The sequence below is a fragment of the Bufo bufo genome, chromosome 3, assembly GCF_905171765.1.
Source record: "Bufo bufo chromosome 3, aBufBuf1.1, whole genome shotgun sequence".
Classification (NCBI taxonomy): Eukaryota; Metazoa; Chordata; class Amphibia; order Anura; family Bufonidae; genus Bufo; species Bufo bufo.
Window position 1 is genome coordinate 145,824,221 of NC_053391.1, and position 26,711 is coordinate 145,850,931.

Genomic DNA, 26,711 nt, shown 5'->3' on the forward strand with positions numbered 1-26,711 from the left:
AAAATGTTGACTGCACTGTATCCAATATACATCAACAACTGCCTACTGAGAGATTTCCAGTTGAACTTTTTTGCTTTAATACTTTTCTATATAAGCATACAGTATGTAAACATAATAATCAGAAAGAGATAAAACTAATTATGGATACAAATATGAGTTTGTTTTATATAGCACCATTTTAAATAACTGCATGGAGCTTTTACATGTAACTAGAAAACAAAATCAGGCTGGATTTGCCATGGAAAATAACCATTGTGTTTACCTGTACCATCTGGGTCACACTCTTTGAAAGCTTTCATAAGGTCAGAACGATGGGCAAAAAATTGCTCTTGTAGAGCTCTAAGAGCAGAATCTTCAGAAGCATTTATCCTGAGGAGAGAAACCAGCATATCAAGGGTTAATTTATCTCTCTCCTTAATTTGGAAGACAGTTACTGCCCTGTATGTTACATTTGATTGAACTTTCAATTACCCACAGTATATGTAAGTGCATGTTTCCTACCAAGGGTAAACCTAGTCTATCAGTCTCATTCCGGCACACACAAAATATTCAAAAAAGATTTTTTCTTTTTTTGTATGCCTAGGATTTTTTTTTAACTTTCAATGGATATACATCCTTCATACCCATCACCAAATCCCCTTTTGAGATTAATATATGAGAAGGTCGAAGGGGTTTCTGAGAACTTTTTACTGATGACCTATCCTTTAGACCTGAAACCCAGGTCCCCTGCTGATCTGCTGTTTGAGAAGGCACTGGCACTCGCAGTAACACCACGGCCTTCTCCCTGCTCACCAAGCACAGCACCATCCATTTGATAACGGCTGTGCTTGTATCGCAGCTCAGCCCTATTCACTTCAATGGGGCTGAGCTACACCAAGGCTATGTGACCAATGAAAGTGAAATCACATGGCCTAGGGAAAGTTGTGAGAAGCCCAGCACTACTGTGAGTGCTGGGGCCTTCTCAAATTGCTGATTGGCGGGGATTCCCAGGTGTTGGTCCCCCACCAATCAGAAAATAGTTGCCAAAAGTTGAAGTATTCTGCAACTCCAAGAGGAAGCTATTTTTCATAATTCCCACATATTATGAATTATGTGATGCTTTCTTATCAGTGGCCTATAACTGTATGCTAAATAATCATATAACAATATTGTAGGTGGTGATGACACCCAGGACCCCCCGCCGATCAGCTGTTTGAAAAAGCACCAGTTCTCGCAGTAGCACCATGGCTTTCTCACAGCTTTCCCTAGGCCAGTGGTAGCGAATCTATGGCACAGGTGCCAAAGGCGGCACTCAGATCTCTCTCTGTGGGCACCCACACCCTGGAAAAAGTCTATCTGATACCAATATGCCTTAGACTTTCCCTGCCATTCATCAGTGCAGGGCGCACTATGAATGGCACAGGAAGCACATTGAATGCAGGCAGGCTATTACAGCTAAATGATAAAGTACATGGAAGATATACTATATTGGACTGTAGTATTCAGGTTAAATTGTCATGTTGGCACTTTGCGATAAATTAGTGGGTTTTGGGTTGCAGTTTGGGCACTCTGTCTATAAGAGGTATCACTCTCATGTCATGTTCATTGGTCACATGGCCTAGGCGCCGCTCAGCCCCACTGAAGTGAGCTGTGATACTAAGCACAGCCGCTGTACAATGTATGATGCTGTGCTTGGTGAACTGAGAGCGCCGGTGCCTTATGCAGCTGATTGGCGGGGGTCCCTATTGTCGGACCCCTACCGATCATATACGGATGACCTTTACACAGGATAGGTCATCACTAAAAAGATCTCAAAAAACCCTTTTCACACAGGCAAAATATTTTTTTACATTTTTTATGGGTCATGGCAGAAAATTTACCTTGGTTAGTTTATGGTATGTGATGTTTTTAATTCTACATTGAATAGTTTCACTCATTTTATAACTTACTTAATTTTTGTAACATCAAGCTATGTCAGGACTGTCCGTCATGGCCCGTTCTTAGGTCCCAATTTATCATGCTTTCTTTCCAGAATTCTGGCTTCAAAAAAGTTGTGAAATAGGACTTTTGTGACTTTTTACACTCACTTGCGCAAACATTTTGCACCTTTTTGCATTCTTACACCACTCACTCCAGTTTTGAAATATGGGTGGGAAAGTGGGTGTGGTTAGCTATGTTAATGAGTTATTTCAAATTTATCAACATGCAACATTTGATATATGTGGCATAAAGTACATGAACACAGACTCAAGAAAAAAACAGACTTTATATATCACCCTCATGATAAATCCCCCCTTAGGCTGGTTTCACGAGCGAGTGTCACGCTCCGGACTCTCAGCGCAGCTCCTGTCCTGAAGTTCCAGCACTGCCAGGGTCGCATAGCATTATATTAATTTATGATGCTATGTAACCCTTACAGTTCTGGAAGGTATTGGATAACACTGACAGCATTCAGTAGATCACCCTAGGTCCTGTTTCGGGCAAACAGCTGATTTTGCAAGGGAAAACTGCGGTCAGCCAGGCATTTCCCCAGAAGCTACAGAGGAAATACAGTATTACATAGCGGCCATTCAGAGGAATAGCTCTCCTTGTAATACAAGGATGGCTACAGTCTGCCAGAACAGCAGCCAATCTTATAGACTGCCACTTGCTTCTGGCTCATAAAGGGATTCCCAAGCAGGGGCCCCCCTTTATGATGTCTATATACCCTAATAAGGCATGTGGACAGGTTTTGTCTTGCCATTTAATCCCTCTAGTTTCACCAGAGAGTTTCAAATATTACTGGTCCAGGCATCAAAGTAAAATAGTAGAAGTCCTGGACCCAGGATTTTTTTTTTTCTAAAGCTTGTTTGTCGGGTCTGGAGATTGTTGTAGATGTGCCTGGACAATGTGCTGGTCGAATGAGACAGATTCAATCATGCCATGCGATGTAGAAGCCCTTGTTGTTCACAGTAACAGAGGAAACCTGCCTCCCAATGGGGAAATCAAATTTCTACAGATTGCAGATGTGACAATGTAAATACATATTGGTTGTTGGGAATCCAAAAGTCCTTCTTAACATAGTAATATGTAGGAAAGTTTTGTAAGTGACAAATCCCTGGTAAATACAAAGGTAAAAATATAAAAAGAATAAAATGCACTCTTACCGTTGATGAAGTGTGAGTTTACGTGTGCACTTACTGACTTGATATTGCACAAAGCGTGGAATTAGATCCGGGCCCAGCTTGAGATATGCCCCTCTGTTACTTCCTTCATCATAGTAGTTAGATGCAGAAAATATGGTTATAACCTATAAAGAAGAAGCAACAAAGACTAAACACTGGTTTAGTGCAAAGTTAGTCCACTGTTTATGTTATTTTCTAGGCACAAGTAGTAATTAGCAATCAGTGTGCCTCATATGACATTTTACAGATAACTCAACCCAAGAAATGTTGCACATGAGTATTGGAGCGGTGTGTCTGTGACTAAATATAAGGTGCAGTAATATTCAATATTCTACTTCAAATTCTAATACCAGTCACAGACCCCAAAAAAAGAGTGGCACTTTTTATGGTAAAAAAATAAATCTGAGACATCTACTGTAAGTACTTTTTATTTTTCTTACCCTTCCATTGTGGCCTAACTCGTAACCTTCCTGTTTGCATTCATGTGACCTGATCAACATTTTTAAATTACATCGGTCAAGTAATTTTTTGGTTACATCTGGTCCAAAGTAACAACCTCCACCTCGAAAACTGTTTGGTGAGCAGCCATATTGGTTCCTTGGATCACTCCACAGTATGTCCACAACCTTAACCAATAAAGGACAAATGTTAGTACAGTATGCTATTTATCACTCTAAAAATCAGCTACTAGTTAATATAACTTGAACATATTGGTGCAGATTTACTCATGAGTCTGCACCTAGAACCTGTCTAAAAAGTGAGCCACAATTTTAGAGTAAAATTCTATCTCAAAGTAAGCCAACCAATAGTTGGTACAGAGATGGACAAAAGTGTCTATCCCTGCACCAAATTTATCCTCCAGCCTGAGCTCCTGTGATAAATCTGGTGTATATCTAGATAGCCTTTATATGGTTACGCTATCTACAGGCTTTGTAAATGTTCCTCAATGTTTGCAACAAGAAGTAAAAATAAAAATGAATAAGTATTTAGAAATAGGAATAGGGAAAAAACTTCTAACATTGAGTCAATATTCAATATACATCCATATAATACCATGACCCACTCACACTAGTTATTACACAGTGCATCAATTTTCCTGAAGTGTTCCCCTTTTTCCTCCTGAAATACCTCTTTAAATTGGCCCAACTATCTCAATCATGTTCAAAAGAAAATTGTTACATTGAAGCAAGGACAAGGCAATTAGAAAACAGATCATCTATGAAAGGAAGACATTTAACAAACCTGTTTCCATTCCTTTAGTACAGTGGCTGTTAATTCTGGAGTCGTATCAGGCAACTGAGTACTTGAATCCAAGTAATTTATTTCCAGGATGGCACCATTTCTGAATTTTTCCGGCAATCCACCAGTGTGCTGATGAGAACTTGGAAATATTTGTGGAGAGAGGCACTTGTCAGAAACTTGATGTACTCCATGGCTTGAAGATCCTATATGTCCGTCTGAATTTTTAGAAGCTTTACAGCCATCTATATTCAACCCATTACCATTATGTATAAGATTGTTTCTTTTTGGATCTAGCCTTGGAGGTCTCAAAGCTGATTTATACTGAAATTGAAAACAAAAACATCCTTTTTAAACAGAAGGCTGAAAAACAGTTAGATGCCTCTTTGGTATATAGACCCTTGAGGGGAGCAAAGTATAGTTAGAAGCAAAGAGAGAGATTTGGATGTCATCTACATATACATGATTTAGAAAACTTGAAGATTTGCCCAAGGCCAAAGATGCAGATGTAGCAGAGAAGGGCACATAATGCTGAGTCTTTTGGTCTGTACATAGTACTGTGTCTTAGGGAGCTGAGGCTGAAATGGGAGAGACATGTATACAAAAGCTGATGCTTGGCTTCTGTTTGCTTCATTTACTAACTTTTACGCCTGTTTCCAGGTGTATGTGTTAGCGGAAAATTATTCCGTTATGATGAGGCACATGTCTCATCATAAATTTGCTTAATCTTACATCAGCGCAGTGGGTCAATATTCATAGAAAACTTTTTTTTTGAGGATTTTTTGTTGTTTTTGTTTTTCATTTTGGTAGTATATCATTGAAATATAATATAAAATATTGTCCTTCTGTAGCAGTCAACACAAATTATAAGACCTTCTATATACAGTCATGAGAAAAACAAAGTAATGAGAAAAAGAAAGTACACCCTCTTTGAATTTTATGGTTTTACATGTTTAATTAGATGGGTATAATATTAGCGTTATTGAGTGCCGTAAAATGCTTTTCCTATTACGCAACACGTTTAATAACATTGGTATAATAATGGCGTTATTCCTGCAAAATTGCTTTAGCTATAAGTACCCGTTATCTTGCAATAACATGCAACTTGTTTAATAACATAGGTATAATCCACAGAAATTGTTTTTAGAAGAAAATAATGTGCAATTGCTCAGCGTTTGCAGCAGAATAATATTGGGGTGCTGGCAATAAGAAAGATAAACTTGCCAATCAGAAAGAGAAAGAAACTTGAGTTGTTGTTTTTTAAAAGCTGTCTGTCTGTTCATTTACAGAAAAAACTGAATTTCTTTTTCTTGCAGGGGGATTTGTAATGCAGAACTACTGTAGCTGCCAGCCAGCAGCTGTATTAAACACACAACTGTGCGACCAGTCCCTCACACCCTCAAAGCTTTCCCTGATCAAATTCTCTCCTTACAGTGTCCCTATCACACTACATTAAAGGCTTGTGTCTGTAATAGCTTTTTGTCAGACACTTGACACTCTTCCAGGTTCCTGAATTCTGCCCCTGATTGGCCGATCAGGCCAGGGGCGGATTGGAAACCTAAAGTGGCCCGGGAAAAAAATAATAAAAGTGGCCCTATGTTGTAGGAGGGTCTAAATTGACAGGGGTAACAAAAGTAGAGGGGTCAGCAATACCATAGCGCAGAATAGCATATACCACAGTGCAGCACAATATATTGCCCCAAGAGCTGTCCCTCTGTGTTGGCCATCAATAGTGGCCATTTTCTCTCCTCCTCCTCCAATTTTCTGATTAAGACATGAAGCAGGGTGAGGAGGTAAGATGCGGGAAATAGTTGAATTCGGGAGAGAATGTCGCTGACCAGGTACAAGAATACCTGATTCTCACAGAGCTAATTACCACTGAGGGCATATTATGTACCCAGCCAGCGGCAGAGATGAAGGCTTGGCGGCCCCCCGGGCATCAGCCCACCGGGAAATTTCCCTGTAAGGTCTATGGCCAATCCGCCCCTGGGTCAGGCTGTCATCCTCTGAGCCAGTCAGGACAAGCCGCCCCCCCACTGTGCTGTATAATCTTCCATCTTCTTCCTCCCTCATAGTTTTCCCCGCCATTATCCACAGTAAAATTGTCCTGGGCGCCATTTTTACGGGATTCTTCTGAAACTAATAAAAAAATCTTCGGATAGCACTGTGGGCTGCGTTTTTTGTCTGGCTACCTCTCGGCATATGTGCTGTGCTGCGGCCGGATCTCTGGCCGGCGCCCATTAAAGTGAATGGGGCCGGGCGGACCTCTGGCAGCACACATGTGCAAACGGTAGTAGGGATCCGGGAGGCTGTTCCCCTGCCGGAACAGCCTGCCGGGAAAATCTTAACGCCAGTGTGAAACTGGTCATCCATATTTCTTTCTTTGCTGGCGGGATTCATTTTTCCATCACGTTATACACTGCTCGTTTCCATGGTTACAATCACCCTGCAATCCATCAGTGGTGGTTGTGCTTGCACACTATAGGAAAAACCGCCGGCCTCTCTGGTGGCCGGGACCTTGGGTGCGTACATAGGCTAGTGCTTTTTCCTATAGTGTGCAAGCATGACCACTGCTGCTTTATTACATGGTGGTTGTAACCATGGAAACGAGCGGTGTATAATGTGATGGAAAAATGAATGCAGTTTACAAAGGAAGCAATATGGACAATCACAATACATTAGTAAGTTCCTTGTATTAACTTTCTCTACATGATAAATGGCACTTGCTGAAGTACAGGAAGAAATAATGAGATAGCATGCATACCATTTTTCACATTGAGATGCATACTCGCATATTTGGCAGAATTCAGTCTCATAGCAGCATAACTTGGATGGGGCTGCCACTGTGACAGGGTCTGTGGTAACCTATAGCAATAGCATTAATGCAAAGCATACACTTCTTCTAGGGCTACTTTCACACTAGCGTTTTTTGTAGATCCGTTATGGATCTGCAAAAACGCTTCCTTTACCATAATACAACTGCATGCATCCGTCATGAACGGATGCAGTTTTATTATGTCTTCTATAGCCATGACAGATCCGTCATGAACACCATTAAAAGTCAATGGGGGACGGATCCGTTTTCTATTGTGAGAAAACGGATCCGTCCCCATTGACTTACATTGTGTGTCAGGATCCGTTTTGCTCCGCACCACATCGCGGACAGAAAAACTCTGATTGCAGCGTTATTCTGTCCACGATGGGAGCGCAACCAAACGGAACGGAATGCATTTTGGTGCATTCCGTTTCGTTCAGTTCAGTTTTGTCCCCGTTGACAATGAATAGGGACAAAACTAAAGCGTTTTCTTCCGCTATTGAGATCCTATGACAGATCTCAATAGTTAATTGAAAACGCAGATGTGAAAGTAGCCTAACAGGGGTTGTACAGTATTTGCTTTCAAGCATCTTACATGCAGCTTCTAACAACCAAACCCAATGCTAATTATTGATCAAGTAAGTCAAATTATTCCCACCTCTATGTCCTGTTCTGTATTTCACCCACCTTGCTTCTTTCAATAGAATTGAGGAAATCCAGATCTGTCGTGTCTGCTATCCCTCCATGTAAAATAAGAACTTTGCTGTCAATAATGGTACCAAGGGGCAGCAGACTGTATATGTCTTCAAGTAGATGCAGTATGTTCTTAGCATGGATCTGCAGCAAAAAATATTTCTATGTAACATATTTTAATGAAGAAAGGAATATCAGCATGGATACATTTTCATTGCTCGTTTTGATCATAAAATGCTATGCTATAAGCATGCTATGAGTAAGATCTGTTGATGTTATATAAAGTATAGAAGATTTTATACCGCTCACAGGAGTGATGAATATATCTTTCTTCATGTTTGAAGCTTTCAAGCTATTTTCCGTGTACCCAGAAGACTACAATTAAGAAGCCAGGTGAGCCGACTACAAGTATGTACTTGAACTAATATATTTTAATGTTCTGTCAGTGTTAAATATATATAGGTTTATGTTTATGTACTGTAAACTTAAAGGGGTGGTCTAGGATTTTACTATTGATGGCTTATCAGAATATTTATTACAGTTCTGATAGATATAGACATCAGATGTCAGGTAGTCACTAGTGTAATTGAATTAAAATATAATCACAGAGTATCTTTACCAGTGTAAAACGAAACCTTTACCGATGATCATTAAAACTCAGATTGAGCCCATAGAAAGCAATAGACAATAAGGCTGGGCAGGACAAGGAAAGGAAAAATATCTCACCCTCACACTTGCCCTATCAAACTACAAGCCCTACCTAGCAAAACGGAATGGCCGCCCAGATAGGGGTGATCCCGTGTCAGGAACCTCCTGGTAGGCCCTATATGTCCCTGACAAGGGATAGATACCGCCACCCGAGAAGAGACCTATTATGACTACAGTCGAACAGTAATGTCATTGGTCAATGTATGTATCAGAAAATAATAAAGTTACAACATAAATAAATAGTGGCACATAATACATATATGCTCCCAAATAACCCAGTGGCATCTAAGTTTGATCACCAGTGGAAAAAAGGAGCACATACCATATGTCCCAGGAATGCAAACTTTGTCCCGACGTGTTTCTCCGAACCGTTCTCTGGGGTCAGTTCATCAGGGGACCACATCTAACACAAAAAAAACTCCACAAAGCAAACAATACAAAAATGGAAGCAATGATATATGTGTGAATCAGATTAAACTATTGTAATAATGCCCATATGATAATGGTGAATCTCATGGCCAAAAAGAATAACAATTCCCACAAATTTGGGACCAAATATAATACGTCTGCATCACACATCTAATGTTCACAAAGCTAGTACTAATAAGCCCCTTTTAAAGCATACCGCAGACCAGTTAAATACTGATAGTAATAATATGGCTTTATAAATAAAATTAAAAAAAACAGCAGGAAAGGCTAATCAAAGTAATCGATCGGTATAGCAGAGAGGGGGGAGAATATGGTCATACTTCCCTTAATCCCAATTGAAATGCCAGGCCTGGAGAGGGTATGATAATTAGGTCATTCTGGGTCAGCAGAGGAACATTGGTGGTGCAGTGATGGCCATCTAGATGGAAAGTCCTGTCTCTGTCCATACCTACATGCAGTAAGCGTCGCTCTAAATACCCGCACGCCAAAAACCGGAAGTCACATGACCAGAAGTCGACGGTGGAACGCATGGTGGAACGCAAATACAGAAAGTGAATCACAGATTTACTGATAATACAGGAGGAAGGACAAAGAAACCATTGGGCATACAATTTATGGTACAAATGGCAAAGCCACTGTACCCTACTAATTCAAGAAGATTGTTTGACTATTAAAAAGTAATATTTTACCATAATCAAGTGTCACTTCATACCAGCTTATAGGACGGGGGATGGGGAGGTAAAATAGGGGGAAGGTTACTATGGCGAAACCAACCTCGCCACTGGGTTTTGGAGGGGCCTGGCTACCAGCCTCTTGCCCCAGGATTATGGGCCCTCTCATCAGCCAGGCTTGCTTTGTTCACAAAGGACTTGTACTAACTTGAACCCCTGGTCTAATTCGTGCCATTTTGTGATGTTAAATGACTATGTGTATTGAAAAGGGTGGGACATTGTATACGCGGAGTAGGGAGGTCTGTTCCATTGTCTCTCTTTGTGTATTGGCGATGTCCTTTGTCCTGAGAGATAATTGAATTACGTCTCGGTTGTCTCCAGGACAGAAGACATTGTGTATTCTCCTGCTTGTGATGATTGCATCAACCCAGAGTGAGGTAACTGGATCACGGGCAGAGGGGAGGATTTTGTGTGGGAGTATCTGAGTGTATTGTACGTGGTTATTGGCTGTTTTTACAAAACCCTGTGGGTGGTATAAATGTGTATAAATCAATGCTTGTGTGTTCAAATAAAGTGTTCTTGTTTTACCCTTCATCATGTTGAGGCTGGTGTTTGGGTAACTGATCGACACTGGGGATTCCTATACGCTGAAGATTTGCTATACTCCCCTGGCTATAACTACTAGCTCTTGTAAGAGCTGTTCCTGCTCTCTGGATTTAGGAAAGGTTCACCCACTGGAGCCTGGAGCCTTGTCGTAGGTCCAGGGTGGGTAGGAGACGGCGAGACCTCAACCAAGCTTCGGCGGTTCGTGGGGTCTGCAGCGCTGACGGTGTCAAGTGGAGTGCTTGGGGACCTCGGAAAGCACTAGGAGCATATATCAACGGAGGTACCCGGTCGGGGTGCTAGGATATCCGTTACATTGGTGGCAAGCAGTGGGATGGCGTCCTAGTGAGAGGAGAAGCAGCTCGGAGACACCGTTCGTGGATTTACAAAATTAAGGGCAACGCTAGTATCCGTACAGCGCCCCTGGCTACAGCAGGATGGAATCGGCTAGTCTTTAAACAGCGTTCCACTACGAGGAGGAGGATGACCCAGACTGGAGGGATGCCGTCCGGAAGGGCGTCTGGCACGAGGCCCTGGAAGATGTACAGCGTCGGCGGGGCGAGTGTCTCCCTAGTGAGGAGCAGCATTTGCGGATGTGAGTGGCCCTGCGAATGCCCCTTCTGGGAGAGAAGCCCCTGGGTGAGTGGGTGACAGAACTGGAGAGCCTGGTATGGAAGGAGCTTTGGCTAGACAACGCCTACCAGGCACTCTGGTGGTATGTGATTCGGCACTCCCCCTGGATGGCTGAGCACGACAGACCAGAGGGTGGGGATTATGATGGCCCTGGCCTGTTGTTTGAGGCCTTCACAGAACCGAAGTTCGGAGATGCCGGAGAGTCCCGGTTCTGGGATATCTATGACTACAGGGAGGCTATGCATGACTGGGCTACAGCGAGAGAGGTGAGACAAGATCTGGCATCTCTAGTGTCAAAGGAGTGGGAGCTGGAGCAGGATTACCAATACCTCTTCAGCTCAATTCGGTCCCAATATACACTGCCAGAGAGCTGGGTGGCAGTCCCAGACCTACAACCCTACAGCTGGGAAGACCCGACTGAAGTATCCCCTGCTTCAGTACCAGCTACAGAGGTAGGGGACCTCATAGACTGGTCCTGGGGGGAAACCATATGGCAGGTGGAGATGGGACCGAGATCTCTCCACCGGCCCTACAGGGATGCTGGGCAGTCGGCTCAGATCCCCAACGGCAGCCGGAGTTTCAGGGAGTAGGGACAGTTGGTCCTGATCCCCAGCGGCAGTGTACTTTGAAGGGAGAGGAGACAACCAGTCCCTCTCCCCAACCACAGGGGGACAGCACCCCTAACTCCAATGATGCAGATGGGACCGCAGTCTCTGCACCAGGCCTACCGGGATGCTGGAAGGCCGGTACAGAGTCCCCACCAACCCCGCAGGAATGCCAGGAGGAGGAGGTAAGCAATCCCTCCTCTCCCCAGCTGATCCGCAACAAGATCCTGGGGGTAGGATTCCCTGACCCCATCCCAGCGGAAGAGCTGGCATCTGGGCAGAGTGCAGTTGGCCTCTGCCCTCCTCTATCCTCTTCTCCAGAGGCTGACTCCACACCGGCTTCCCCAGCAGAAGAGCTGGCATCTGGGCAGAACACAGTTGGCCTCTGCCCTCCTCTAGCCTCTTCTCCAGAGGCTGACTCCACACCCGCTTCCCCAGCGGAAGAGCTGGCATCGGGGCAGAACACAGTTGGCCTCTGCCCTCCCCTATCCTCTTCTCCAGAGGCGGACTTCCCACAGGCTACCCCAGCGGAAGAGCTGGCATCTGGGCAGAGCGCAGTCGACCTCTGCCCACCAAGTACCTACAGCTCCAAGCTAGAGAACAACAAGGAAGCAAGGAGTAGCAGATGCCCCCTCAACAGCTGGGGACATACAGAACAGAGCAAGGCCCCGAAATTCAACAGGTCCAGTATTGGGTTGTGGGTGGACTGCCAGACTAACTCAGATACCGACCGGCATGAGGTCAGGTATCTGGTTAGTCTTCCCTGGGAGGGGGAGATGTGTGGCGAAACCAACCTCGCCACTGGGTTTTGGAGGGGCCTGGCTACCAGTCTCTTGCCCCAGGATTATGGGCCCTCTTATCAGCCAGGCTTCCTTTGTTCACAAAGGACTTGTACTAACTTGAACCCCTGGTCTAATTCGTGCCATTTTGGGATGTTAAATGACTATGTGTATTGAAAAGGGTGGGACATTGTATACGCGGAGTAGTGAGGTCTGTTCCATTGTCTCTCTGTGTGTATTGGCGATGTCCTTTGTCCTGAGAGATAATTGAATTACGTCTCGGTTGTCTCCAGGACAGAAGACATTGTGTATTCTCCTGTGATGATTGCATCAACCCAGAGTGAGGTAATTGGATCACGGGCAGAGGGGAGGATTTTGTGTGGGAGTGTCTGAGTGTATTGTACATGGTTATTGGCTGTTTTTACAAAACCCTGTGGGTGGTAACCTTGTTGGAAAATGTGTATAAATCAATGCTTGTGTGTTCAAATAAAGTGTTCTTGTTTTACCCTTCATCATGTTGAGGCTTGTGTTTGGGTAACTGATCAACACTGGGGATTGCTATATGCTGAAGATTTGCTATACTCTCCTGGCTATAACTACTAGCTCTTGTAAGAGCTGTTCCTGCTCTCTGGATTTAGGAGAGGTTCACCCACTGAAACCTGGAGCCTTGTCGTAGGTCCAGGATGGGTAGTAGACGGCGAGACCTCAACCAAGCTTCGGCGGTTCGTGGGGTCTACAGCGCTGACAGTGTCAAGTGGAGTGCTTGGGGACCAAGGGAAGCATTAGGAGCATCTATCAACGGAGGTACCCGGTCGGGGTGCTAGGAGATCCGTTACAGTTACTATCCCACATCTTATAAGATATATATAATGGGTGCAAAATTTGATTATAAGTAGCACCTTACCTCACCCATAGATAAAAAATAACAATAGACAGACTAGTCCAAAAATGTCATTATTTAAATGATACACGTAAAATCAATATATTCATTAAGGCCACAAGGGGTTATAGTATTCAACCTATATGTCCATCTGGCTTCTTTTTGTTTCAAAATGGTGTCAAGATCTCCACCTCTAATACCTGTTCTAATTGTCTCTAACACACAAAATGTCAGAACTCTTATCATTGGAATAGCCTGTCTATATTTAATTGGTGGGTGCCTGACACCCCACCAGTCAGCTGTTTCAGGGTAGCTCTGGTGACGAAACTACACAGCTCCTTCCACTGTATAGTGGATGAAGCATGTTACTGCAGCACTGCTCCCATGGAAGTGAATGCAGTAACCAACTGTGTCCGCTACACAATAAATGGTGCTGTGTAGTTCTATCACACCATCTGAGCCAGGATGTTGGCATTCTGTGGGTGCCCTGCTGTTTTGTAGGGCTCAGGCACCAGAACATAACATCTGGATACCAGGTCTGCTTGTCAGGGGTTGGATGTTTATTTATTAGTGGTGGCAACTGTCTGTAGGAAATTAGGGGTATTATTATTTATTCAGGGAGCAAAAGGGGCCTGAAAAAGTATTCATAGGAACACAGGGGGCACTTCTATTTATTCAATTGGGCATCTATATGCACTGAACAAAAATATAAACACAACACTTTTGGTTTTTCTCTCATTTTGCATGAGCTGAACTCAGAGATCTGAAACATTTTCTACATACACAAAAGACCCATTACTCTCAAATATTGTTCACAAATCTGTCTAAATCTGTGTTAGAGAGCACTTCTCCGGTGTGGCATATCAAGGTGCTGATTAGACAGCATGAATATTGCACAGGTGTGCCATAGACTGCCCACAATAAAAGACCACTCTTAAATGTGCAGTTTGATCTCACAGCACAATGCCACAGATGTCGCAACGTTTGAGGGAGCGTGCAATTGGCATGCTGACTGCAGGAATGTCTACCAGAGCTGTTGCCCGTGCAATCAATGTTCATTTCTCTACCATAAGCCGTCTCCAAAGGCGTTTCAGAGAATTTGGCAGTACATCCAAACGGCCTCACAACCGCAGACCACGTGTAACCACACCAGCCCAGGACCTCCACATCCAGCATGTTCAGCTCCATGATCATCTGAAACCAGCCACCAGGACAGCTGCAGCAACAATCGGTTTGCATAACCAAAGAATTTCTGCACAAACTGTCAGAAACCATCTCAGGGAAGCTCATCTGCTTGTCGTCCTCATCGGGGTCTGGACCTGACTGCAGTTCGTCATCATAACCAACTTGAGTGGGCAAATACTAACATTCGATGGCGTCTGGCACGTTGGAGAGGCGTTCTGTTCACGGATGAGTCCCGTTTTTCACTATTCAGGGCAGATGGCAGACAGCGTGTGTGGTGTCGTGTGGGTGAGCGGTTTGCTGATGTCAACGTTGTGGATCGAGTGCCCCATGATGGCGGTGGGGTTATGGTATGGGCAAGCATATGTTATGGACAACGAAGACAGGTGCATTTTATTGATGGCATTTTGAATGCACAGAGATACCGTGACGAGATCCTGAGGCCCATTGTTGTGCCATTTATCCACGACCATCACCTCATGTTGCAGCATGATAATGCACGGCCCCATATTGCAATGATCTATACACAATTCCTGGAAGCTGAAAACATCCCAGTTCTTGCATGGCCAGCATACAAACCGGACATGTCACCCAATGAGCATGTTTGGGATGCTCTGAATCGACGTATACGACAGCGTGTTCCAGTTCCTGCCAATATTCTGCAACTTTGCACAGCTATTGAAGAGGAGTGGACCAACCTTCCACAGGCCACAATCAACAACCTGTTGTGACGGAGATGTGTTGCACTGCGTGAGGAAAATGGTGGCCACACCAGATACTGACTGGTTTTCTGACCCTGCTCCCCCCCCCCCCCCAGTAAGGTAAAACTGTACACATTTCAGAGTGGCCTTTTATTGTGGGCAGTCTAAGGCACACCTGTGCAATATACATGCTGTCTAATCAGCACCTTGATATGCCACACCTGTGAGGTGGGATGGATTATCTCGGCAAAGGAGAAGTGCTCACTAACACAGATTTAGACAGATTTGTGAAGAGTTTTAGGAAAACTAGAGGAATGGTCAAAAATCTGGCAACTAAAATTTCATGTTGATAAGTGCAAGATAATGCACCTGGGGCGTAAAAACCCAAGAGCAGAATATAAAATCAGTGATACAGTCCTAACCTTAGTATCTGAGGAAAGGGATTTAGGGGTCATTATTTCAGAAGACTTAAAGGTAGGCAGACAATGTCATAGAGCAGCAGGAAATGGTAGCAGAATGCTTGGGTGTATAGGGAGAGGCATTACCAGTAGAAAGAGGGAGGTGCTCATGCCGCTCTACAGAGCACTAGTGAGACCTCATTTGGAGTATTGTGCTCAGTACTGGAGACCATATCTCCAGAAGGATACTGATACTTTGGAGAGAGTTCAGAGAAGAGCTACTGAACTGGTACATGGATTGCAGGATAAAACTTACCAGGAAAGATTAAAGGACCTTAACATGTATAGCTTGGAAGAAAGACAAGACAGAGGGGATATGATAGAAACTTTTAAATACATAAAGGGAATCAACAAGGTAAAAGAGGAGAGAATATTTAAAAGAAGAAAAACTGCTACAAGAGGACACAGTTTTAAATTAGAGGGGCAAAGGTTTAAAAGTAATATCAGGAAGTATTACTTTACTGAGAGAGTAGTGGATGCATGGAATAGCCTTCCTGCAGAAGTGGTAGCTGCAAATACAGTGAAGGAGTTTAAGCATGCATGGGATAGGCATAAGGCCATCCTTCATATAAGATAGGGCCAGGGGCTATCCATAGTATTCAGTATATTGGGCAGACTAGATGGGCCAAATGGTTCTTATCTGCCGACACATTCTATGTTTCTATATTTGAGAGTAATGGGTCTTTTGTGTATGTAGAAAATGTTTCAGATCTTTGAGTTCAACTCATGCAAAATGGGAGCAAAACCGAAAGTGTTGCGTTTATATTTTTGTTCAGTGTACAGTATATTCAGGGGGCCATTTATATTTATTAAGGAGGCACAAGGGGAATTTATATTTACTCAGGGGGCATTTATATGCATTTGGGGGGCACAAGGGTAATTATACTTATTGAAGGGAGCACAAGGGGCTACAAAAGTGAGGAGCCAAAAAGATGTCTCTGTAGACACAAGTCATGGATGGAAGTAGTCGTTATGGTGGTCTCAGATGGAGAAGACAGGAAAGTGAACCATTCCAATCAGAGACATTAACTGTACGTCACTGGATATAACTGCACTGTATGGTGGTCATTTTGGTCTTTGTACAGGGTTTTGTTTAGTATCAGTATGGTAATATTAGTCAGCCACTATTTAGTGATATTGGTAGTGATCATGGTGTGGTGTTACCTGGGTTGGGGTCCCACTCAGGCAATGGATGTGTTTTTGCCTCTAATGGTCACCAATTTAGTTGACCCCACGGGAATGAATGGACACACATAGCAATAACAACAATGACAACTGACTGTCAAAGCTGGACTTCACAGTGTCCAGCTGACCACCTGGGACAATTGGACAACCCCTTTGAAGAGTTTTATGTACTGTATAATGACATAAAAACTTACCTTGTACTTTTGCATTACTTCTTTTGTGAACCCATACCTGAATAAAAGGACATAACAATATAAATGATAAATACATACCGTATCTCAATTCTCATATTGCTGCATATTTCTTCCATGTCAAGAGACATAAAAAAAAATATTTTCATTAAAAATATTTTTCACATTATTAGAAGTGAAAGTGTTATACTGGGATACTGTATTTTATCACATGCTCATCATTGATGGTTTGACTGCCAGGAACTCCACTAATTCTCAGAATGAAGCACTGGTAAATAAACCCATGATTATTTAATAGGGAAGTGGACCAGTTATGTAGTGGCCTTATTATTTTTCGTTGGCTTGTACAAGGCGTAACCTACGAAACACTATATTAAAGTATACAAGAACTTGATTTTTCTGATGACCACAAGTTACCCCAGTATGCTTAGATCTTGAAATAAAGACAAGTTATGAGCCGTTCTTTCATAAAATACTATATATTTGTGGTGAATTGATCAGTTAGGCTTTTTATGTCAAGTGGCTATTCCTGAAATGTCGCTGATGTTGGATTAATAAGGCCCCTTTCACACGAGCCAGTTTTCCGCGCGGGTGCAATGCGTGACGTGAACGCATAGCACCCGCACTGAATCCTGACCCATTCATTTCAATGGGTCTGTGTACATGTGTGTTTTTTTTCACGCATCAGTTCTATATTCTACATTTTTCACGCAGCCCTGGCCCCATAGAAGTGAATGGGGCTTCAGTGAAAAACGCATTGCACCCGGAAGATGTTGTCTGTAAACCTTCAGTTTTTTATCATGCGTGTTAAAAAAGCATCAAAACGCATTGCACTCGCGTGGAAAAAAATGAACAACTGAACGCAATTGCAGACAAAACTGACTGAACTTGCTTGCAAAACGGTGCGAGTTTCACTGAACGCACCCTGAACGCATGCGGACCAAATCCGTCACGCTCGTGTGAAAGAGGCCTAAAGGGTAAACAAAAGTCACAGTGTACTGTTGTGTGTGCGCATGAGGAATAACAATATATCTGCCCATTATATAGTATGACTTGTACTCTACATTTATTGTCAGAAGGCTCTGAAGGCTCTATCTCTAATAGTCAGTTGTCCTTAAACTCAGCTCAAAGTGTTTGGGTAATAGCTGCTAAGATGTCTTCCATACACAGCACACAGACAGCAGGAGATCAGGCTCCCCTACTCTCTGTAGTACACCCTCAGAAGCAGCAGCAGCATGGAAGACATTATACAGCAGTATTAGTGTAACTGTGAATCAACTACTTGCATAAGTCACTAATACACTAATACACCTATTGTAGTTGTATAAATTAAAAAAAATGTTGAAAGTCACGGGAAGTGTTAAAACAATAAAATTAGTCATAGTTAATTAGTTACAGATAAGGATGAGCAAACTGCCTTGTGATAGGTCCAAAGTTTGTAGAGAGATAGAGGGAAGCAAGTAGATATAATTATAGCTCCTTCCTATTAACCTGGGGATACATCATCAGCAAAGACAGGCAACAACTTCAGCAACTTTATTTCACAATTTTGGATCAACTTCAGACAGAGATACCTCCAAAGTAACCTTTAACTGAAACAAGAGAGTTACAATATCCCACAAATCATACACCTCTCTCAATTAAACATGCAAGCTAGTTCCCTTTTTAGGACAAGCGAACCAGAATGTCTCAAGAGAAACGTGTCTTACTTGGTTAACTTGCCTTGTGGGATACTCTTTTAGGGGAGACCTAAAAATAAGCATGAGTATTGTATGCCAGGTGACACTACTCTTGGTTTCTAGAAAGAGTATATGCAAATCGCATAAGAATTAATTAAGATATGCGATTTGAGGTATGCTTTTCACGTAAACCAAGAGTAGTGTCACCTGGCATACAATACTAAGTAAGATTTTCTCTTGAGGAATTCTGATTCTCCAGTCCTTTTAGAAAGATAACTAGCGTGTATGTTTCATTGAGAGAAGTGTGAGCTTTGTGGGATGTTGTAATTCTCTTGATTCACTTACAGTTGAATGTTACTTTGGAGGTTTCTCTGGTTTATCTGACATTCAATCAAAATGGTATCTGTTTTTGCTATACAGATGATGTATGCTCAGGTGAATAGGAGGGAGCTATAATTATATCTATTTGCTGCTGCACAGCAAGTAGGTAAAAAGTAAGAAGAACACAGCAGCAATATGAGCACCGCATGATTTTCACACAGTAGATTAGCAGAAATGCCTCTCTGCCCTTTAAACATGCTTACGTAGCACAGCTAGAAAAATGGCTAGGCCAGCCTCACATCCACAACTAGTTCTTTCAGGAAAAAAGCCCTTAATCAGAGAGGAAAAAAAGAGAACATTTCTAATGGCAAGGCCTTAGGGGGACCCTCTGGATGGGTTCTATTTCTATTATGGAGACCAGTTGATACACGTCACAACTATTGTAGGCTACAAAATACTTCTCTGGATTTCTGGGTAAAATAAATGCAAATTACCATGTCTAACCTCTGCTGGCATCAGATAGATTTCGGAAAGATAATTTGAATATCTTTCCAAGAAACCCAGAGGGGCATCGCCTGGCCTACAATACTGCTCACATGTACTCGGAGTAACATGGGCTCTCCATAATGAGACAGAGTTCCCCTTAGACAACACATATATATATCGTTGAGAAACACACATTTGCATACTAGTCTCTCTCCCTCTCTCCCTTGTCTGGTTCACTCATCTCTACTTACTGGCTCAAACCCCCTCTGCTCCAATACCAAACATTACATCATGCTCTTGTTTGCAGCAATGACATGCTGATATACTGGACATGACTGCTGCAGCCAGTCACTGGCCTAAGCAGTAAATGGCACGAGATGACTGAGGCCAGTGATTGGCTAGTGCAGTAACATGAATTATATGGGCATGTCATCACTGCAGTCATGTAGACAAAGCCCGGCCAGGAGGATCAGGGTGGCAGGGCTCAGTATAATTTTAATAAAATGTTACCACTTTGACAATTTTTTAACCTTGACAACTCCTTTAATGGATCCAGCAGCATCTTTGTGAGGCTGTGTCTCTCTCTCACTACAGCTGCGAATAATAGAATCTGTCACCGGTTTTATATTGTCCTATCTGAGGGTAGTGAAAGAGCAAAATGCTGGGTCACTTACTTGTACTGCCTTAATTGTCTTTCTTAAAATCAATTCTGAGCAGCTTCAGCACAAGCTGAGAGCTGAAGTCCATTCAGTACACTGCACAAACTCAGGACTCTTCATAATCAGAAGCTCCTGGCTCTCCCCACTCCTGCTGATTGAGAGCTCTCTTCCTATGGCAATTAGTGGTTGGGAGCTCATGAATATTGGGACTCCTGAGCTCATGCACTGTTTCTAGTGGTCTCCATTGCTTTGCTCATCTGGAACTTCTCAGTACTGATGTTATCAACACAACTGGCTCAATTCAAGTAAATGACCCAGTATCAGGATCTCTGTCACCATTTATACTACCCTAAGATAGGACAGCATGAAGCTGGTGACAGATTTGCTTTACAATTTTTTTTAGCTACAATTCAAATGACATGTAAACTTTACAAACATGTTAATGGCTGTGGTACCTCAGATTCATGATGGGGTCCTCGTGGTTGCCTCTATTCAAATGTAAATTATTTGGGTAGACCAGGAGGAATGCAAAGAGGATTATTAGTATTTCTATAGAATTCTTCCCTCTGTCTACAAAATCTCCGTTAAACAGATAAGAATTTTCTGGTGAAGGGAGACCATTCTGCAGAACACAATCACAACATACATGAAACAGATAAGGATTTACAAAGGGAAACAAGATAATCAGTAATCCACAGTAATCCATAGTAATCAAAGTAATCCATAGTAATCAAATGCTGCATGCTGCATCATATATTGATGGCCTATCCTGAGGCTGGTTAACTGACTCTTTTGCACAAAATACTGTATACTAGATCCCCCCCAAAAATTATCAACTTCCCCAACTGCACATAAATCAAGAATTTTTGTACCTTATAGAATATCAGCAGCAGATCATCCAATTTCCCATGAAGGTCACCTAATCATAAAACGGATAAATAATTGATAGTAACAACAATACTGCATTTTAAAATGAAGCATTTTAAAGTACAAAATTACTAATTACAAGGGTGTTTCCATAATTTAAATAGGTGTTCCCATGTGATAGTGTATTATTATGTCATCACTTTATGATCAGTGGGGATCTGACCTCTAGGATTCTAAACAATCCTGAGAATAAAATGGATGCAGCTCTTATTTAGCGCTGCACTCCCTTGTAGGTTTTCCCGGCACGGCGATGCTCCTGCCTACCAAGTTGTTTACTTGAATAAAGCTCTGCTATAGTTCCTTGCACAGTGGGTGCAGATCTCTGCATCCATCTCATGTACAGGGTTCAGGCTTTCTTAGTAAGAGATTGTTATGTACTATATTATATCAGATTTTCATTTTTTACATTAATCAATGGATAATCCATTTCATTCCCAGGATTAGTGGAGGGTCCCAGAGGTCAGACCCACACCAGTCATAAAGTGGTGACATCAGGGCCAGTTCTAGGTGAAATAGGGCCCCCCTCCCCCGACACTTGATGACTTTTACAGAAGAAACTGTATATTGTGGGGCACGGTGTATGCTATATGTGTATAACATAAACATATTCCATATGAAAACTTACAATTACTTGGCTTGACCCTTGGGGATCTCGGACACCACTTCCACACTTTGGCCGGGGGCTCGGCGGAGCTGATGTGTTTTATCCTAATGAGAAAGATTTCATAATAAGGATTTGGAGAAGGGGCAGAGGGATAGCAGAGCAGGGAGAGGCTGGTGCTGCTACTAGGGGGGTCATACCATGGGGGAGTAATAAAGCCTACCATAATGCCACCCAGTAGAAATAATTCTCCTTATAATGTGACAGTGCAAAAAATACCCCCTTGTAATGCCCCCAGTTGAGCTAATGTCCCCATAGTGCCCCCATAATGTGCCAGTATAAAATACCCCTATATAGTGCCCCCAGTAAATGCCCCCATAGTGCTCCTCTCCCCCCTCCCTCCTAGTGCCCCCCATAATGTACCAGTATAAAATGCCCCATATATAGTGCCCCAGTAGATGCCCTCAGTGTCCCCCATAATTTGTAAGTATAGAATACCCCTTCTTAGTGCCCCCGTAGATTACCCCATAGTACTCCTCTCCCACCTTCCCCATAGCACCCACCATAATGTGTCCCAGTATAAAATGCCCCTATACAGAGCCCCCATATAAAATAACCGTTCTTTTTGGCCTCAGTAGATGCCCCTATAGTGCCCACCAATAATGTGCCAGTAAGAAGTGCCCCCAATGTGCCAGTAATAAGTGCCCCCATAGATGTCCCCCAATAATGTGCCAGTAGCCAGAGCCCCCCCTATATCATGTGCCAGTAGCCAGAGCTCCCCCTATATCATGTGCCAGTAGCCAGAGCCCCCCCTATATCATGTGCCAGAAGCCAGAGCCCCCCCATATCATGTGCCAGTAGCCAGAGCCCCCCTATATCATGTGCCAGTAGCCAGAGCCCCCCCTATATCATGTGCCAGTAGCAAGAGCCCCCCTATATCATGTGCCAGTAGCCAGAACCCCCCTATATCATGTGCCAGTAGCAGAGCCCCCCCTATATCATGTGCTAGTAGCCAGAGCCCCCCTATATCATGTGCCAGTAGCCAGAGCCCCCCCAATCATGTGCCAGTAGCCAGAGCCCCCCAATCATGTTCCAGTAGCCTGAGCCCCCCCATCATGTGCCAGTAGCCATAGGCCCCCCTATCATGTGCCAGTAGCCAGAGCCCCCCATCATGTGCCAGTAGCCCCCCTATCATGTGCCAGTAGCCTGAGCTCCCCCATCATGAGCCAGTAGCCATAGGCCCCCCTATCATGTGCCAGTAGCCATAGGCCCCCCTATCATGTGCCAGTAGCCTGAGCCCCCCCATCAACATGTGCCAGTAGCCATAGGCCCCCTATCATGTGCCAGTAGCCTGAGCCCCCCCATTCTGTGCCAGTAGCCATAGGCCCCCCTATCATGTGCCAGTAGCCATAGGCCCCCCCATCAACATGTGCCAGTAGCCATAGGCCCCCCTATAATGTGCCAGTAGCCAGAGCCCCCCCCTATCATGTGTCAGTAGCCAGAGCTCCCCTTATCATGTGCCAATAGCCAGAGCCCCCCTTATCATGTGCCACTAGCCATAGCCCCCCCATCATGTGCCAGTAGCCTGAGCCCCCCTATCATGTGCCAGTAGCCTGAGCCCCCCATCAACATGTGCCAGCAGCCATAGGCCCCCCCTATAATGTGCCAGTAGCCATAGGCCCCCCTTATAATGTGCCAGTAGCCATAGGGCCCCCCCTATCATGTCCCAGTAGCCATAGCCCCCCCCCCCCCGATCATGTGCCAGTATCCAGAGCCCCCCATCATGTGCCAGTAGCTAATAGTATTGACAACAAAACCAAAAAAAAAAAAACTTATACTTACCTCCTTGGCAGCGATGTGATGCAAGCCTCTTCCAGCCTGTGTCCCGTACGGCTCAGGGCTCAGGCGGCGCGATGACGTTATCATGCCGCCTGCGCTGGCCTCTGATGCAGCCTATCAGAGGAAGGGGAAGGGAAACACCTCTCCCTCCCCTGCTGCACAGCCATCTGTATCGCTGTCCTGAGGACGGCGATACAGATGACTGGAGATGAGCGCTTCCACAATGGAAGCGCTCATCTCCGTGTGACTGTCACTGTCCTGCCTATAGTTAGTTGCGGGCCGGCGCGGGGGGGCCCCTAAGGACTCGGGGGCCCGGGGGCAATCGCCCCCCTTGCCTCTATGGAAGCGCCGGCCCTGGGTGGCATATCATAACCAAGGCCATCTCATTTTCCTGCCTGAAACTCACACTTCAACTAAACCAGCCTTTTAAGATATATATTATACAGGGTGGCCCATGAAAAAGTAGCCTGCCTCCAATATCTCCAAAATAAACTGCCTAATAGTAAATATGTCTTAGTTGTCCATAGAAACCAATCAGAGTTCAGCTTTCATTTTTTCAGAGCCCTGTAGGAACTGAAAGCTGAGCTCTAATTGGTTGCTATGGGCAACTAAGACTGTATTCAGAGTCTGGTTCGAAAATGGCATCCAACGGGCTCTGTTGCAAACATCAATCAGGAGGGCTGAAGTTGTACATGAAATTCAGGAGAGGATTGCAAGTAGCCCCCAAAAATCAACTCAAAGACTGTCTCAGCAAGTTGGTGTATAACGAACGACGTGTCAGCGAGTGCTGAAATCTCTGAACCTGAAACCGTACCGAATAACGTGTGTGCAGGAGTCTGACAAAGCAAAACACGTGAATTACTGGACTTGGTTGCTGACTATGATTGCTGACAGACATTTGGACCCATTCCTGTACTTCATGATAGATAAGGCTTGGTATCATTTATCAGGTCACGTAAATACCCAGAATACGAGGTACTGGTCTGCTGAAAATCCCCATTTCACTCACAAAACACATCACAACCAGAAAATTGGCGTTTAGTGCGTAGTGTCAGGAACACGAATAATGGGTCTAATTTCCTTCAGATCAACTGTGAATACCACAATTTCCCTGGACATCTTTGAACAGTTTTACAACCAACTAACTCCAGAAGATAACATGTCCTGCTTTTTCCAACAAGATGGGGCAACATGCCAAACCTCACAGAACTCACTGGAATGGGTCCATGAACTGTTTACGGAGGAGTGAACTATGAGCAAGGGGTTATGGCTAGGCTTTACCGAATCAAGCTTTGGATCAGAGATCTGAAGTTGATTCGTTCACACACTTCGGTGTTAATGCTCTCTGAGATCTGTCTCCATACAGCATTAAAATGTATTGCCTCCGAGTAGGCAAAATTAGTTTCACCCGAAGTTGTGTGAAACTTCGGTGAATTAATTCTGTATTAATTTCTGCATCTTTAAAAACATTTAAAATTAGGAATCTAAAGTCAGGTTTGGTACCGAGGTACCAGCCAGTACCAAACCCGACTTTGGATTCCTAATTTTAAATGTTTTTAAAGATGCAGAAATGAATACCGAATTCATTCACCAAAGTCTCACGCGACTTCAGGTGAAACAAAGTTTAGCTCCACAGAACCAATGCATTTTAATGCTGTACGGAGACAGCATTAAAATCGAAGTGGTTGACCGAATCGACTTCGGATCAATGATCCAAAGCTTTATTCGCTCAACACTAGTTATGGCCACCACGTTCCCCAGACTTGTCCACAGGTGATTTTTATATGTGGGGAAATTTAAACCAGAAAGTGTCCACTAACAATCCACATCCCCTGGATGAACTCGAGGAAAATATCACAAACACCATCCACAGCATCACAAGCAGTACCAGCCAACATAAACCGACGTGCCCAAAGATGCCTAGATGTGAACGGGGACCACTTTCAATATCTTTTGTGACTTGTGGGTAATTAAAGAAAAAAAAATCCACTTGCTCGTTCATCTTGTCATACGGGTTATTTTTCGTGGGCCACCCTGTATAAATATATGTATAACATAAAGAATTTTTTACTTTACGTTAATTACTTAACAATATCCATCTGTACATTGACACACTGATGGAATCCAAGCTGAATCTGCTCCTCCTGTCAGTGACATTACATGAAGCTGTATGATAGGTTCTTCTGAGTCCGGTCCACAGACAATACTCACCACATACGGTGATCTGTTTAGAGTATGATGTGGTTAAATGAACAATGTTTGGCATTTGCTTTAGGAACTTTTTGATTTCATGGAAGAGCTGAAGGACATACCGGGCATGAAGTTGCTGAAATATGAATAATTGATACTGTAAAATATATGTAATTATGTCATGCAAACCATTCTATATGGTATCATTTACACATATCTATTGACGGTATATGTGTTAACCCTTTCACGTCAATGACGTACAGAATAATACATCATATCATTAAATAAGTGTCGAGAATAGAATATTAGGGCTACGGCCTTGGTTTTGGTATAATGTTGAAAGCTCTGCTCAGGCTGCAGCTTTTATTTGAAGTTCTGGACCTACATGACATTGTAATGTGCCGGGTGATCAGGGGCGTAGCTATAGGGGGTGCAGAGGTAGCAGTCGCTACCGGGCCCAGAAGCCTGAGGGGGCCCAAAGACCCTTGTGCCACATAAGAAGACACCAGTATTATAGAAAGTGCATGCTGGTCAAGTTACACTGTTACTCTGGCTGGAGGGAAGGGGTAAGGTCGAGAATTTGGCATGGGGGGGAGGTGCTGTTTCATTTTTTGCCTCAGCCAGCAGGAAGCCTATATGCCCCCCTGGCTACAAAGCACTGAGAGAAGGGGGGGCCCAAGCTGAACTCTTGCACCAGGGCCCATGAGCCTTTAGCTACGCCCCTGCGGGTGATTACTTACACAAAATATAAGGGTATGGAGGGCAGAATGTTAATTCTTTATTTTATAATTCAGGTTTTATTTGTATATGTATACAGGTGAAAATTGGTGATGAACCCCTTGCAGAAAAAGGTTTAAAAGAGTTGTCCAGTTTGCATCAACATCCTTAAAATTAGTCATTTATTAACCCTTTCATGACCAAAGGTCATTGATGCCCCAGTGTCCAGGTCAAAATGTACAAATCTGACATGCGTCACTTTATGTGGTAATAGCTTTGGAACGCTTTTACTTATCCAAGCCATTCTGAGATTGCTTTCTCGTAACACATTGTACTTCATGACAGTCATAAATTTGAGTCAATATATATCACCTTTA

The 26,711-nt window shown here is 43.6% G+C and overlaps 1 protein-coding gene across 1 annotated transcript in view; it reads right to left on the minus strand.

Moving 5' to 3' along the window:
• The window catches only part of PPEF1 (protein phosphatase with EF-hand domain 1), an 80,638-nt gene that overhangs the window by 10,212 nt on the left and 43,715 nt on the right, over positions 1–26,711 (minus strand). Inside the window, exons 6-15 of the mRNA XM_040421821.1 lie at positions 25,639–25,753; positions 20,933–20,979; positions 20,516–20,682; positions 16,919–16,955; positions 7,885–8,034; positions 4,572–4,706; positions 4,386–4,514; positions 3,584–3,769; positions 3,126–3,268; positions 263–369 (exon numbers count right to left, since the gene is read on the minus strand). Of these exons, the coding sequence (XP_040277755.1) occupies positions 263–369; positions 3,126–3,268; positions 3,584–3,769; positions 4,386–4,514; positions 4,572–4,706; positions 7,885–8,034; positions 16,919–16,955; positions 20,516–20,682; positions 20,933–20,979; positions 25,639–25,753 (1,216 nt within the window). The remainder of the gene's footprint in view (positions 1–262; positions 370–3,125; positions 3,269–3,583; positions 3,770–4,385; positions 4,515–4,571; positions 4,707–7,884; positions 8,035–16,918; positions 16,956–20,515; positions 20,683–20,932; positions 20,980–25,638; positions 25,754–26,711) is intronic.